At 32.7% G+C, this 12,984-nt stretch overlaps 1 protein-coding gene across 2 annotated transcripts in view; it reads left to right on the forward strand.

The window, feature by feature from the left end:
• RAB3GAP1 (RAB3 GTPase activating protein catalytic subunit 1) overlaps window positions 1-12,984 on the forward strand; it is a 94,026-nt gene that overhangs the window by 56,805 nt on the left and 24,237 nt on the right. For both annotated transcript variants that reach the window (XM_074363566.1, XM_010973223.3), the window contains exons 10-17: window positions 683-751; window positions 2,150-2,223; window positions 4,288-4,380; window positions 4,836-5,005; window positions 6,867-6,956; window positions 7,974-8,146; window positions 9,386-9,440; window positions 9,687-10,058. In XM_074363566.1, the coding sequence (XP_074219667.1) occupies window positions 683-751; window positions 2,150-2,223; window positions 4,288-4,380; window positions 4,836-5,005; window positions 6,867-6,956; window positions 7,974-8,146; window positions 9,386-9,440; window positions 9,687-10,058 (1,096 nt within the window). The remainder of the gene's footprint in view (window positions 1-682; window positions 752-2,149; window positions 2,224-4,287; window positions 4,381-4,835; window positions 5,006-6,866; window positions 6,957-7,973; window positions 8,147-9,385; window positions 9,441-9,686; window positions 10,059-12,984) is intronic.

A 12,984-nucleotide genomic window follows, 5' to 3' on the forward strand; every position in this document is an offset into this window, starting at 1 on the left:
TTAACATAATATTTTCAAAATTGAGATATAATTTACGTATCACAAAACTCACAATTTTACATTATACAATTCATTGTTTTTAGTGTGTATAGAGTTATGCAACCATCATCAGTATCTAATTCTAGAACACTTTCATTACCCCAAAAGAAACCCCTTACCTCCTGCTCTCCCCAGGCCCTCTAGCTGTAGACAAAAACTAATCTACTTTTTGCCTTTATGGATTTGCCTACTCTGGACATTTCATATAGACTAGGTTATATCATATGTGACCTTGTGTGTCTGGCTTCTTTCACTTAGCATATTTTAGAGATTCATCCATATTGTAGCATGAATCAGTACATCATTGCTTTTTATGGCTGTATAATATTCCATTTTATGGAATAGTTCCACATTTTATTTATCCTTTCATCAGCTGATAGACATTTGGTTTACTTGTAATTTTTGGCTATTATATATAGCATGGTTTTTTCTTGCAGACATTGACATTATATGAATGTGCTGCTAATTGCTAAACCAGGTGTTTACAGTTTTACTGTATTATGAATAATGACCACTTTTAACTTATTTATATGTACATCTCTGGTTATTCATGTAGGATACAATTCTAGAAGTAGATTTGTTGACTCAGAGGGTATATATACAGTAAAGCTTATGGATATATTTTATGTTTTATTTATTTTAGTGAGCTCCATTTAGCAACTACATGGCCTCACCTGACTGAAGGTATCATTGTGGATAATGATGTTTATTCGTAAGTATGTTAAGAGTAGTACATTGAGGGGTTAGGGGGTAGAGCTCAGTTAGTAGAGCACATGCTGAGCATGCAAAAGGTACTTAGTTCAATTCCCGGTATCTCTATTTGAAAAAGGAAAAAAACAAAACAAAACAAAGCAGAGAGAGAAAGAGACCAAAATGAAGAGTAGTACATTGAGATTCACAAATTTCAGTAAAATAAGTTAACTAAGTGGTTAGCAATTTTTGTTTTCCATTGTATCAGTTTTTGATAAGGTTGGTTTTTTTTTTCTTTCTATTTTTAAAGATCACTTTTTAGATTGATTGATAGGTATTAGAGATGTGTTTTAAGCTTCAGACTCTGAGGATATGATCCTTAGTTCAGGGATAATGAGCAATCTGAATCTTACTTGGTTTTAGCAAGTTTGTGTCTAAGCAGTTTGGAATTCAGTGCATAATTCTGTTGGAACTTTTCTTAGCTAGTAAGAAGCATTTGAAAGGCTTTGAAGAGATGATGGTCATTAAAATATGTGGGAATAATATTTGATCATTAAATGTCATAAGTAACAAAAAGTCCATGTCATATACTCCTATGTAATGGAAAATTGCACAGGAAAAGTTAAAAATTACAGTGAGCACTATCTAGGAAGAATGTGAAGAAAGAGGAACATAATTTTAGTAGCTTCTTAAGCTGTTGCACAACAATGAGTGAAGACTTTTTCATAATTAAAATGAATGTGTTAGATTTTCTGATGGTAAAAGTAACATAAGCTTTCTTAATCAGATAATTTAAATAGGTATAAAGAAGAAAGTAAAGACTACCTACAATTTTGTTATTTAAAAAATAACCAGTTGACATTTTGGGAGTGTATCTTTTTAAAGTTTAAATTTATGTATTAATTTTCTTTATTCATTTATTTAATAAGTGTAGCTCTATCTTGTCAATTTTTAAATTGCTGCATAGTATTCCATTAACTGCACCATAATCTAATTGAGAAAATAGGGCACTTTTGATCTTGTGTAAATTTTTGTAGTTTTTTAAATTAATAAATAGCATAATAAAAAAGATTATTACTCATTCATGCTTATTTCTCATTTTGTTTTTATTCCTAAAATGTATTTCTCTCATTAGATTATCAGTGTACATTGCCTGTTTAGAATCATTTTTGTTTTTTGATTACTTTGTTTTGATTTTGGTTTTCCCTTTTGTGCTTTTTTGAGAACTTTGATTTCTTAAGATTTTATTTTTTTTAAGCTTCTCCAAATGACCTTATGCATCTGAATAATAAGTTTAAGGGAAGCAAAATGGATTGCTTATCCTTGTATATCATGTTTTTATTAGATTGCATTTTGATAAATTTATGAGTCTTTCAGTTTGCTATAATTAGGATCTTGTGTTTATTGTTTTGCATTTTAGTGATTTGGACCCTATTCAGGCTCCCCATTGGTCTGTTAGAGTGCGAAAAGCTGATAATCCTCAGTGTTTGCTAGGTAAGATACTCATATTCCTTTCCTGAAATACCACAAATCTGTCTATCCAGATCAGGAATGCTGAATGCATTCTTTACACTTCATTTCACCTTTCTAAAAAATATTTTTAATTTTTTTTACATTGTGACTTCCCTGGTTAATGCCATTATTTAAAAAAAAATCATTCTAGTTACTCTTGAAGAGTACTAGCAGACTTTCTTTTTTGTCTTTTAGTTTTAACCAATCTTACACCTCAAAATTCTCTTATATTTTCCCATGATCTGAGTTTGATTCTCCTAATGCTTTTGTCAGTCCTTTGTTTTTCCTTCTGTGTCATACTCTGCATCTTCCATGTTAGTTAGTGGAACCCTTTTTGTCTTTTGCTATCCCTCTGGACCTGTAGTATATGATGGAAAGAACACTGAATTTGATGATCTTATTAGAGCGCTTCTGTAGAGCCGAACTTCATCTGCAAATCTATTTTCTGATAGAGGAAAAGAGTGTAAATAGTTTGGTATACCTCCTAGGGATATCTGAAGAATTAAGTGAAATAACATAAATAGAAATACTTAGAAAAATATCCATTGCTATTCAGATCATATTATTATGTCCCATGTGTAGAATTATCTTTCCCTTCCCATTTCATAGATAATGTCTTGTTCTTGAAATCTTCTGAACCTATCTCCTCTTTCCATCTTTTTCTCTCTTGTAATTAGTACACATGAAAGTATTTTCCCCATTTCTGTGTTCTTTCATGCTGCATTTATTTCAAGAATCTCTTAAATCGGTTGAATTACCATTCAACTGATTAGAGTTACTAAAATATTTATTGATGACAGTATCGATACATTTCTCTAAAACATTATTTTCTTTGGCTCATTAAATATACAAAGATGTATGTAAAATAAAATTCCTGTCATCAGTGAATTTGTCTTAGGGTATAGGGAGATAATAGAGGGTTGAGTCCATCCAACTCTAAAATTCTTGGACTTTGTTTCAAATCCTAGATCCATCAGTTTGAGCAAGTTTCATAATCTCTTCAAGTGTCAGTAAAATAAATGTAACAATAGTACATACTTCATAGTGAGAGGATCAAATAAGATTATGTACATGTGTGTATGTGTTACTACATTTAACACAGTACCTATCTATAGTAAGTACTCAATAGTGTCTCTTGTTTAATCATTGATTTACTCAATAATTAAATTTACTCACTAAATTATTTCCTCAGGCACTGACTTCTGTGATAATTACAGAGGACCTTAGAATTAAAAGTATTCTCATTTTAAGTTATGGTCCCATGATCTCACCCTACCTCTTTAGCTTTATGTGCTTATATGACTAGATTATAGGATTTTTCTACTTTTCTGAAGAACTCCAGAAAATGTTCTGAGTTTATTCAGAACTAGTTGGTGAATTCTAAAACTTAGGTATAATTAATGTATTGTCTAATAATTTTAATACTGATGGTTCTCGTTAAGCTTTAATTTCTTTGTGCAAACATATCTCATAGGAACTCTTTAAAAGATATCAAACCTTTCCCCCTGTTTTATAATAATGACAACAAAGTATACCATTAACATGCAACTGAAGCTGAAGTAACGTCATCCTGTATGATTTTTTAGTCCTGTAAAAACGTATCTTAAAATTTTTTTTTCTTTTTAGAATTTCTTTTTAATTTTTATTTTCTAATGGATTCAGAATTCTAGTAGAGTGGCAGCTAGGAAAAAAAGACTACTACATATATATAGTGATATTCTTAATATTATACACCTTAATGAGAATAGGTACTGTTTGTCTTATTCAAGCAAATAGTAAGTGCTTAATATTATTAGGTTCAGTTACTTTTCCTTTCATTCTGTAAGGAATTCTAAGGAAAACCTGTTCTAATATCCTGGGACATAGAAAGTAAGAGCAAGGCTACCTTTGAAATAGGATTAATATCTGTCTTGGGTTGAAAAACTGAATGGTTCTTTTTCTACCATATCTTAGTTAATAGCTTTTGTGAAAAGATGTGTACATTCATTTATAGGACTGATTTTTTTCAGTTATGTTTAAAAAATGAGTAACCTTTTTTCTATTTAGGTGATTTTGTCACTGAATTTTTTAAAATTTGCCGTCGAAAGGAGTCAACTGATGAGATTCTTGGACGATCCACATTTGAGGAAGAAGGGAGAGGTAACCTACCTTTTTTCTTTTTTTTTTAAAGTTATTTTCAGATGTTTAATTCTTTCTTTGGCACATTTTCCGGCAACTTTTCATCTATTTTCTCATTTGAAGTATGTTCAGGAAGCAAGTTTTGTTGACCCAGACAGCTACCGTTTTCTCTAGGCTATACCCTGAGCTTAAAACATTAAGTGTGATTAATAAGTTCTTTCCATCAAAATGTAAGATACTTTGAAAAGCAGGGTTTTAGAGGTTTATTTTTGAAGTCCCCTGGACAGAAAGGATTTTATACCTTTGTCAGTCATGCATCCATATAAAGCTGGACATGTGTATTAAAATTTTATAATTTTGAGACCATGTAAAATGAGTGAAAAGAGTGACTAAACTATTCTGTATAGTCATCAGTTTACTCATCACTTTAACTTCCTGAGGTTGGTGATATGTGTTCATTTCTATTCTTTTTATAGAAATTGCTGATATAACTCATGCTTTGTCAAAGTTGACAGAGCCTGCACCGGTTCCAATTCACAAATTATCAGTTTCAAATATGGTACACACTGCGAAGAAGAAAATAAGAAAACACAGAGGTGTAGAAGAATCACCACTGAATAATGATGTCCTCAATACTATTCTCTTGGTAACTGAATGTAATATTTTATATGTCTACATGTGACACTCATTTGCTCATTATAGATTTAACCCCACCTAGGTGGCAGGCACTGGATTGGGAATATAAAATAAGTAAAACAAAGTCTCCACATTCAGAGTTCCGTCTAGAGTGAAGAAGGAAGGTAAACAGTAGTTAGAATACCATGGTTCATGTGAGAATTCTGGCAGAGGAACTGTGAGAACACAGAAGAGAATGCATCTGTCTCTGCTCAGTGGGAATCAGGGGAGGCTTCATAAAGAGGGACACTTGAGCTGAACCATAAAGGGAAGAAGGCTTTAGAAGCAGAGGAGTAGCAGAGGCATGAGAAAGCATGTTGACTGAGCATTTTAGAATATCGTAGGGTACTTCCCAGAGAGTGGCTAGGGATGAGGCTGGAGAGTAGGAGGTAACCTGCCATGCTGAAACACTGGACTTTATCTTAAAGTTCAATGCCTGTTTAAGCAGAAGGTCGACATGAACAGAACGGTATTTTTGAAAACTTACATTTACAGCAGTCCAGAGAAAGCTTCGTAGCAAGTACTAGAGGGGCTAAGGTGTCTCGTAGGTATAGCATGGTGCAGTGGGCCCTGCCTAGGAGCCCGACACACCAGGGTTTAATCCTCACTTGCTGTGTGACTTTCAACAGGCCATTTAACTTCGGTTTCCTCATCTAAGTGAGTCTTACAAAACCCTGTGAGATTTTTGTGAGGATAAAGTCTATTCTATTCAGTGGCATATAATAGGCCTTAGCTAAATGATAGCTATTCTTACTATGATTGTAGTTATAATCATAATTCTGGCAATTTGTGCGTTAAGACATTCCAGGAAAAACCTTCAAGAGTAGTGCAATGAAAAGAATATAAGGTCTTAAAAACTTGATGTTAATCTTATTCTTGCTGTTTATCTGAATAAGACTTGTAGGCACATTTTAATTCATATATTTGTAAGACGTGGGCAGTGATACATAGCTCACACAGTGGTATGAGAATAGGATGCTGTTTGTAAATGTGCCTAGTAGTGGGGGTTGGCACTTGGTAGTTCCTCTCATTAAAAAAATCTGTTCAGCATGTTCTGTAATATGTGGCAAAGGAATTACAAATCAGCACTAACACAAAACACTTGGGGAGAATAGTGATAAAAGAATTGAAAATAGATTTCTGTAGAGGAAGCCTCTTCTTAAAAATGTGTCCTTAGAAATTTTGTTCCAATTATATAGCTCAGTTGTCATATGCACTGCAGTATTTTTTTTTTAACCATTCTATACACCCTCATACCACCGCCCCCTGCCCTCCCTCCATATCCTCACATACACCTTCACACACGTTAACAGAAACCATGTGGAAAAGATGTATTGGTCATTATAGGTGTCGACTGCTTCCCACTTTCTCATAAAATTATGGGTCTTTAATGTCATACTTTAAGCATTTCATATATGAAAACCAGTGGATGATCTGTCTCTACAGCTCTTGGATATGAGTATTTAAAATTTTTCTTTTATAGTTTTTGTCTTTTTAATAATAACACTTAAAAAAAATTAATGACCTTAAATGAGCCTGAAATCATAGTGAACAGATTATGGTTTTGCATTCTGTTTATTTCACAGAACCAAGTGTTTACATTTAAGGAAAATCTGATTTTAAAATTGGCTAGTGACTGAAACTCTGTATTTTTGAAGAAAAATAAAAAACATTTGAGATAGTGTAGACCCAACTGGCCAGTACAGTAAGAACATTCCCCTTGTTTTAAAGGCAAAGTCATTAAAAGTCAAATGATGTTTGTATGAGTTACAAAAATCAACAAAATAGGAAATACAGTTGAAAATGTGATTATTTTATTTCTTCCCTGTAAGTTCTTATTCCCCGATGCTGCTTCTGAGAAATCATTAGATGGGGCGTCTTCAACAGACAATAATAATCCACCATCAGAGAGTGAAGAATATGTAAGTGAATTAATACTAAAATGTTTTAAGCGCATTGAATTTCTAGGGATTTTGCTTTATTTCTAACAACAGTCATGAAATGTACTTAACAACAGTGACTACTGTAAACAGTATGATATATCTCTACACCTGTCATTTAAACTTTCATTTCTCAATTTATCAAAGACTTGGATGAAGAAAACATGAGTATTTTCTAGTACTCACTGTAAAGCTTTCTCTGTACTGTTGTGAAATAGAATCTTTTTATTTTAAAAACCACCTTAGAAAAACTTGAGTGGAGATCATGCCCTCCGTTTAGACAGTGACCTTCTGTAGAACACTGGCATACATACATATTTTGGGTGAAGAACTTTTCTGGAAACAATAAAAAAAAATGATAAGATTTCCTTCATTTTAGACTTTTCATAAATCATCAAATTTATGTTTGCAACAGATTCTTCTCTATCTCAAAACTGGACAGAGTGGAAAATTCTTCAGTGCAGTAACATGTGTAAAATGAAGTAAAATTTTCATGTTTTCCTTTTTCAAGTCTGATAAATTGAGAAATGAGAGCGTAAATGACAGGTGTAGAGATGTATCAAATTGTTAACAGTAGTTATTGTTGGGAAGTGATTTCTTGAAGTGAGAAGGAAAAGCAGAGGCTTTACATTTTCAGTTTGTACAGCTCTTATTCTATGTTTTTGGTTTTGACAACAAGAGTGTACTTATTTGTAATTAAAAGATTTTTATAACAACACATGAAAATTGGAATATATCTTAAAGATTCCACAGAAGGAATTGAAAGCTCTAACTTTACTCTCACTAAACTATAGCCTCACTTTTTCATCCCTGTAGAAATCTTGAAAAACTGAAACTGCCTAAGAACAATTTAGGCAATAATATAATAGGCCTTTGATAAAAGCTAGTTTGGTAGGATAGATTAATTTTAATATTGAAGTCTCTACCCATACAGTTTTGACTATACATGTAAATATGTTGTTGACAAGTTTTGCTTTGTTTCTGTTTTGTTAAATTTAGAATCTCTACAATCAGTTCAAATCGGCACCATCTGATAGTTTAACATACAAATTGGCTTTGTGTCTTTGTATGATCAATTTCTACCATGGAGGACTAAAAGGAGTGGCACATCTCTGGCAGGAATTTGTTCTTGAAATGCGTTTCAGATGGGAAAACAACTTTCTAATTCCAGGGTAATAATTTCAATAGATAGAATTTTTGTTAGCAAAATTGACTTTTAATCCATTAATTCTTCTCTTTTGGGAAATCTGTTCTAAGAAAGTGGTAAGAAACTTAGGACATGATTTATGTTCAGAGGTGTTCACCGCAGCAAATTTATAATAAGGGAAAAAAAGGTTAAACAACCTAAGAATCAAACATTAAAGAATGGTTAAATAAATTATGTTGTATCTCTACAATGGAAAGATTTTTTCCCCAAGAATCTCGAATAACATAGAAAATGGTCATAATATTTGTAGTAAAGTAGAATATAGTGTCACGTACGAAGAGTGCTTTCAATTATGTTGATAGAGAATATTGAAAAATACATAGAATATATATAGAAATGTGTATAGAAAAATAATTGGAAAGAAATACATTCAAATGGTAACAGTAGGTCTCTTGGGTATGAAGTTACATTTTTATGTTGTTCTTTATGTATTTGTAAATTTTCTAAATCTTCTGTAGTGAACCTATATTTTTATATTTGGAGGGAAAACATCTTTAGAGTTCATAAATGCAGATATACATGACCTGTACTTTTTTGGTATAATTTATATTGACATTTCACTTAAAGTGTTTAATTAGCATGTACGTTGATACTGTATAGGTTACTGCTCATCTACCCAGGCTACCAAAAGTGAGGGAGGAGAATCATGATATGAATAATATAAAATGGTGATTGAACCAAAAATGTTTACTCTTAGGTCACTGCCAGTCTGTGCTTAGCTGAATTCTCTCTTGGCTTCTTACTGGAAACTCAAGTGATTTAGACTAGAGGCTGTCCAGGGTCCCTTTACCGAAAGAGAGATAGAGATAGATGGTTTTTATGTTGAGAATCCACAATAGTGATTGAGAACTGAATATGTAGTGAGTATAATCTGTTTTGCATAGTGTGAAATAGTGCTTGCTAGCTGATTCCTAGGGTGGTGGATTTAGAGGCTCTTGAAAAGATTTTTAATTTTCTTTTAGCTTAAGAGCTATCACTAGTTGGCTGTTACACTTTGAAATATATATTATATTTGTTGTTGGCAAATTATAGACTAGGAGGATAAAATAAATTTTCATTTATTAATTTTATTTGCTCCATCTCAGTTACCTTACCTGTAGAAATCTAGTTTTGATTTCTTATCCATGTGGCTAAAATACATGTAGTATACAATATGCATATCTGAAGCAATTTTATTAAGTTTCTTTTCCCACTACTTTGATAGATTAGCAAGTGGACCCCCAGATCTAAGATGCTGTTTACTGCATCAGAAACTACAGGTAAAGATTTCCCAGTGATAGTATATAAATGTGGTCCTGGTTTAATCGGGGATTATTCTAATGTTAAATGTAACAATGGATTATAGGTAGTTCTCATTGTGCTCCTGTAGATTACTTTTAGTAACTATCATTCACAACAGGGTCCAGGGAGGGGGTGGAGAATGAAAATTAAATACTCAAGCAGTGGATAGATTTTTATTTTATTGTAACTAATTCAAATAAAAATGTTATTTCTGTTTTCTTAAGATGTTAAATTGTTGTATTGAAAGAAAGAAGGCACGCGATGAGGGAAGAAAGACAAGTCCTTCAGATAATGTGATTAATACATATTCAGGGGATGCTGGAAAAGCTGGAGACCAGCTAGGGCCAGACAGTCTAAAAGATACGGAAAAGGAAAAGGGAGAGGTGGGAAAATCATGGGATTCTTGGAGTGACAGCGAAGAAGAATTTTTTGAATGCCTAAGTGATACTGAAGAATTTAAAGGAAATGGTCAAGAGAGTGGCAAGAAAGGAGGACCTAAGGAGGTGGCAAATTTAAAGCCAGAAGGACGACTCTATCAACATGGGAAACTTACACTGCTACATAATGGAGAACCTCTCTACATTCCAGTGACCCAGGTAGGACAGGACTGGCTCTTTAAGGTTGGTTGGTTTGTTTGTATATAGCTTATCCTAGTAGGAGGTGATTGCTTTGGGTAGGGGCAGTTCTTTAAACAGTCTGTATTCAAAGATCTGTAGATTTGAAATCTAAACAAACTATTGGGGCTTTTAGAAATTCAGAAATACTTTCAGGCTTGAGTTGATAGTAGCTCATCATGTGCAAGGTGACCTATTAGTTCTTAAACTGAGCAGTGAGTACTCAGGTGTTTAAAAAAAACAAAATCCAAAAATATTGGTAGAGAGAACAAAAGTAAAAATCCTTTCATTACATAATTAGTTTTTACCTGTTCAAATAATGCAGTTTGAATCTATTTTATACCATTAGGAAGTGGTAGAAGAGCAACAACTCAAAACCTAAGGAATAGCTATAGTTTTTGTTGTTTTTTTTTTTGCATAAGGAACGTATGATTACATTTTATTGTGAAAAACTCAGTTTAGAAAAACTGAAAGCCCCATCCACTAATTCCAACTCTCATCCCTAGAAGTAACCACTGTTATTGGTTTGAGTTATAATTTCTTATACTGATTTCTATGCAGTGATGTACCTACATGTGTGCATATGATTCAGTTTTGTCAATTTTTAAAAAATATGTGCAACCAATTCTTTTTATTTTTTTTTTTTTATTTTTTAAATTTGAAAAAATTAAAGTACAGTTACAACGTGTCAGTCTCTGGTGTACAGTACAATGTCCCAGTCATGCATATACATACATACATACATTTGTTTTCAGGTTATAGCTTTTTAACCTAATATTCTTGGAGATCTTTTCATGTAATTACATGTAGATCTGTTTCATCTCTTTTTAATTGCTCTGTAATATTCCATGGCATGGAAGAGCTACAGCTTATTTAACTATTCCCCTCTCAATGCACAATATATGTTATTTGCTATTCCAGTGCTACAGTACCAATTCTTGTAGTTTTTCATATGTTATGGGCTCATATATGAGTGTTTCTCTCAGGAAGAAATGGGAAACAGAATTTCTAGATAAACAGATATATAAGGTATAAAATTCCTCTTGAAAAGGGTTGCACCTGTTTTACACCCTGTCATTGATGAATATAGGAGTAAGGGAATACTACTCCCTCCCCAACTCTGCTTTCTCACTTTCTTCCTTCAATAAGTATGTATTGAGTGCATAATATATACCAACTACTGTCCTAGACCTTGCTATATAGTAAGGTTTTTAAACTCATGGTACTTATATTCTTATTTTATTTAGTTTTTAATAAGAAATTGACATTACCAGTCATAAAAATTTTTGCCAGTATGATGGGCAAAAGTAGTATCTCAGTGTTCTAGATTGTATTTCCCTGATTTTTGATGAATGTAAACATCTTTTAATATGTTTATGGCCATCCTTTCCTATAAATTATGTTCCATTTTTCTTTTAGTTTGCTGTCCTTACTGATTTATGAGTCCTTCATATTTTAGCTATAAATCCTCTGTTATGTACATTGTATATGTTTTCTCCTAGTTATGTAAAAAACATTTACTTACCTGTTGAGTTATAAATTAATAACTAAAGTGCACAATTTTTTTTATTTTTTAAAAATTGGGTTGCAGTCAGTTTACAATGTTGTGTCAATTTCTGGTATACAGCACATTTTTTCCGTCATACGTGAATATACATATATTCGTTTTCATGTTCTTTTTCACCATGAGCTACTACAAGATCTTGAATGTATTTCCCTGTGCTATATAGTATAAACTTGTTAAAGTGCACAAATCTTAAATGTACAGCTTGGTGAGTTTTTTCATATTTAAAAACCCACGTACCTACCACCCAAATCAAGATATAGAAAATTACTATTATCCTGGAACAGCAATGATCAGTAGAACTTTCTGTGAAGATGGACGTGTATCTCTGCTCTCCAGTACTATTGCGGTTGTCTTTAGGTAGCTATTGAGTGTATGAAATGTGGCTCATGCTATTGAGGAACTGAATCATTTATTTAATTTACTTTAATTTGAATAGCCAGATGTATTGGATATCATAGCCTAGTATTCCCCTCCAGGTAACTCTTTTTCTAAGTTTTTATATCTCATAAGTGGAATCACACTTTGCTTACTCTTTTGTATGTAGATGGAATTGTGCACTCTTGTGCTGTACTTTTTTATTTAACTACCATTTGTGAGATTCATCCATGTCATTGCATGAATCAGTATCTTTTTAAACATTTTTATTGATTTATAGTCATTTTACAATGTTGTGTCAAATTCCAGTGTAGAGCACAATTTTTCAGTTATACATGAACATATATATATATATTCATTGTCATATTTTTTTCCTCTGTGAGCTATCATAAGATCTTGTATATATTTCCTTGTGCCATACAGTATAATCTTGTTTATCTATTCTACAATTTTGAAATCCCATCTATCCCTTCCCACCCTCTGCCCCATTGGCAACCACAAGTTTGTATTCTATGTCTATGAGTCTATTTCTGTTTTGTATTTATGCTTTGTGTTTTTGTTTTTGTTTTGTTATTGTTTTTGTTTTTGTTTTAGATTCCACATATGAGTGATCTCATAATGGGATTTTTCTTTCTCTTTCTGGCTTACTTCACTTAGAATGACATTCTCCAGGAGCATCATGTTGCTGCAAATGGCATTATGTTGTCAGTTTTTATGGCTGAGTAGTATTCCATTGTATAAATGTACCATATCTTCTTTATCCAGTCATCTGTTGATGGACATTTAGGCTGTTTCCATGTCTTGGCTATTGTAAATAATGCTGCTATGAACATTGGGGTGCAGGTGTCATTCTGAAGTAGGGTTCCTTCTGGATATAAGCCCAGGAGCGGGATTCCTGGGTCATATGGTAAGTCTATTCCTAGTCTTTTGAGGAATCTCCATACTGTTTTCCACAGTGGCTGCACC

The sequence above is a fragment of the Camelus bactrianus genome, chromosome 5 (assembly GCF_048773025.1).
Source record: "Camelus bactrianus isolate YW-2024 breed Bactrian camel chromosome 5, ASM4877302v1, whole genome shotgun sequence".
Taxonomy (NCBI): domain Eukaryota; kingdom Metazoa; phylum Chordata; class Mammalia; order Artiodactyla; family Camelidae; genus Camelus; species Camelus bactrianus.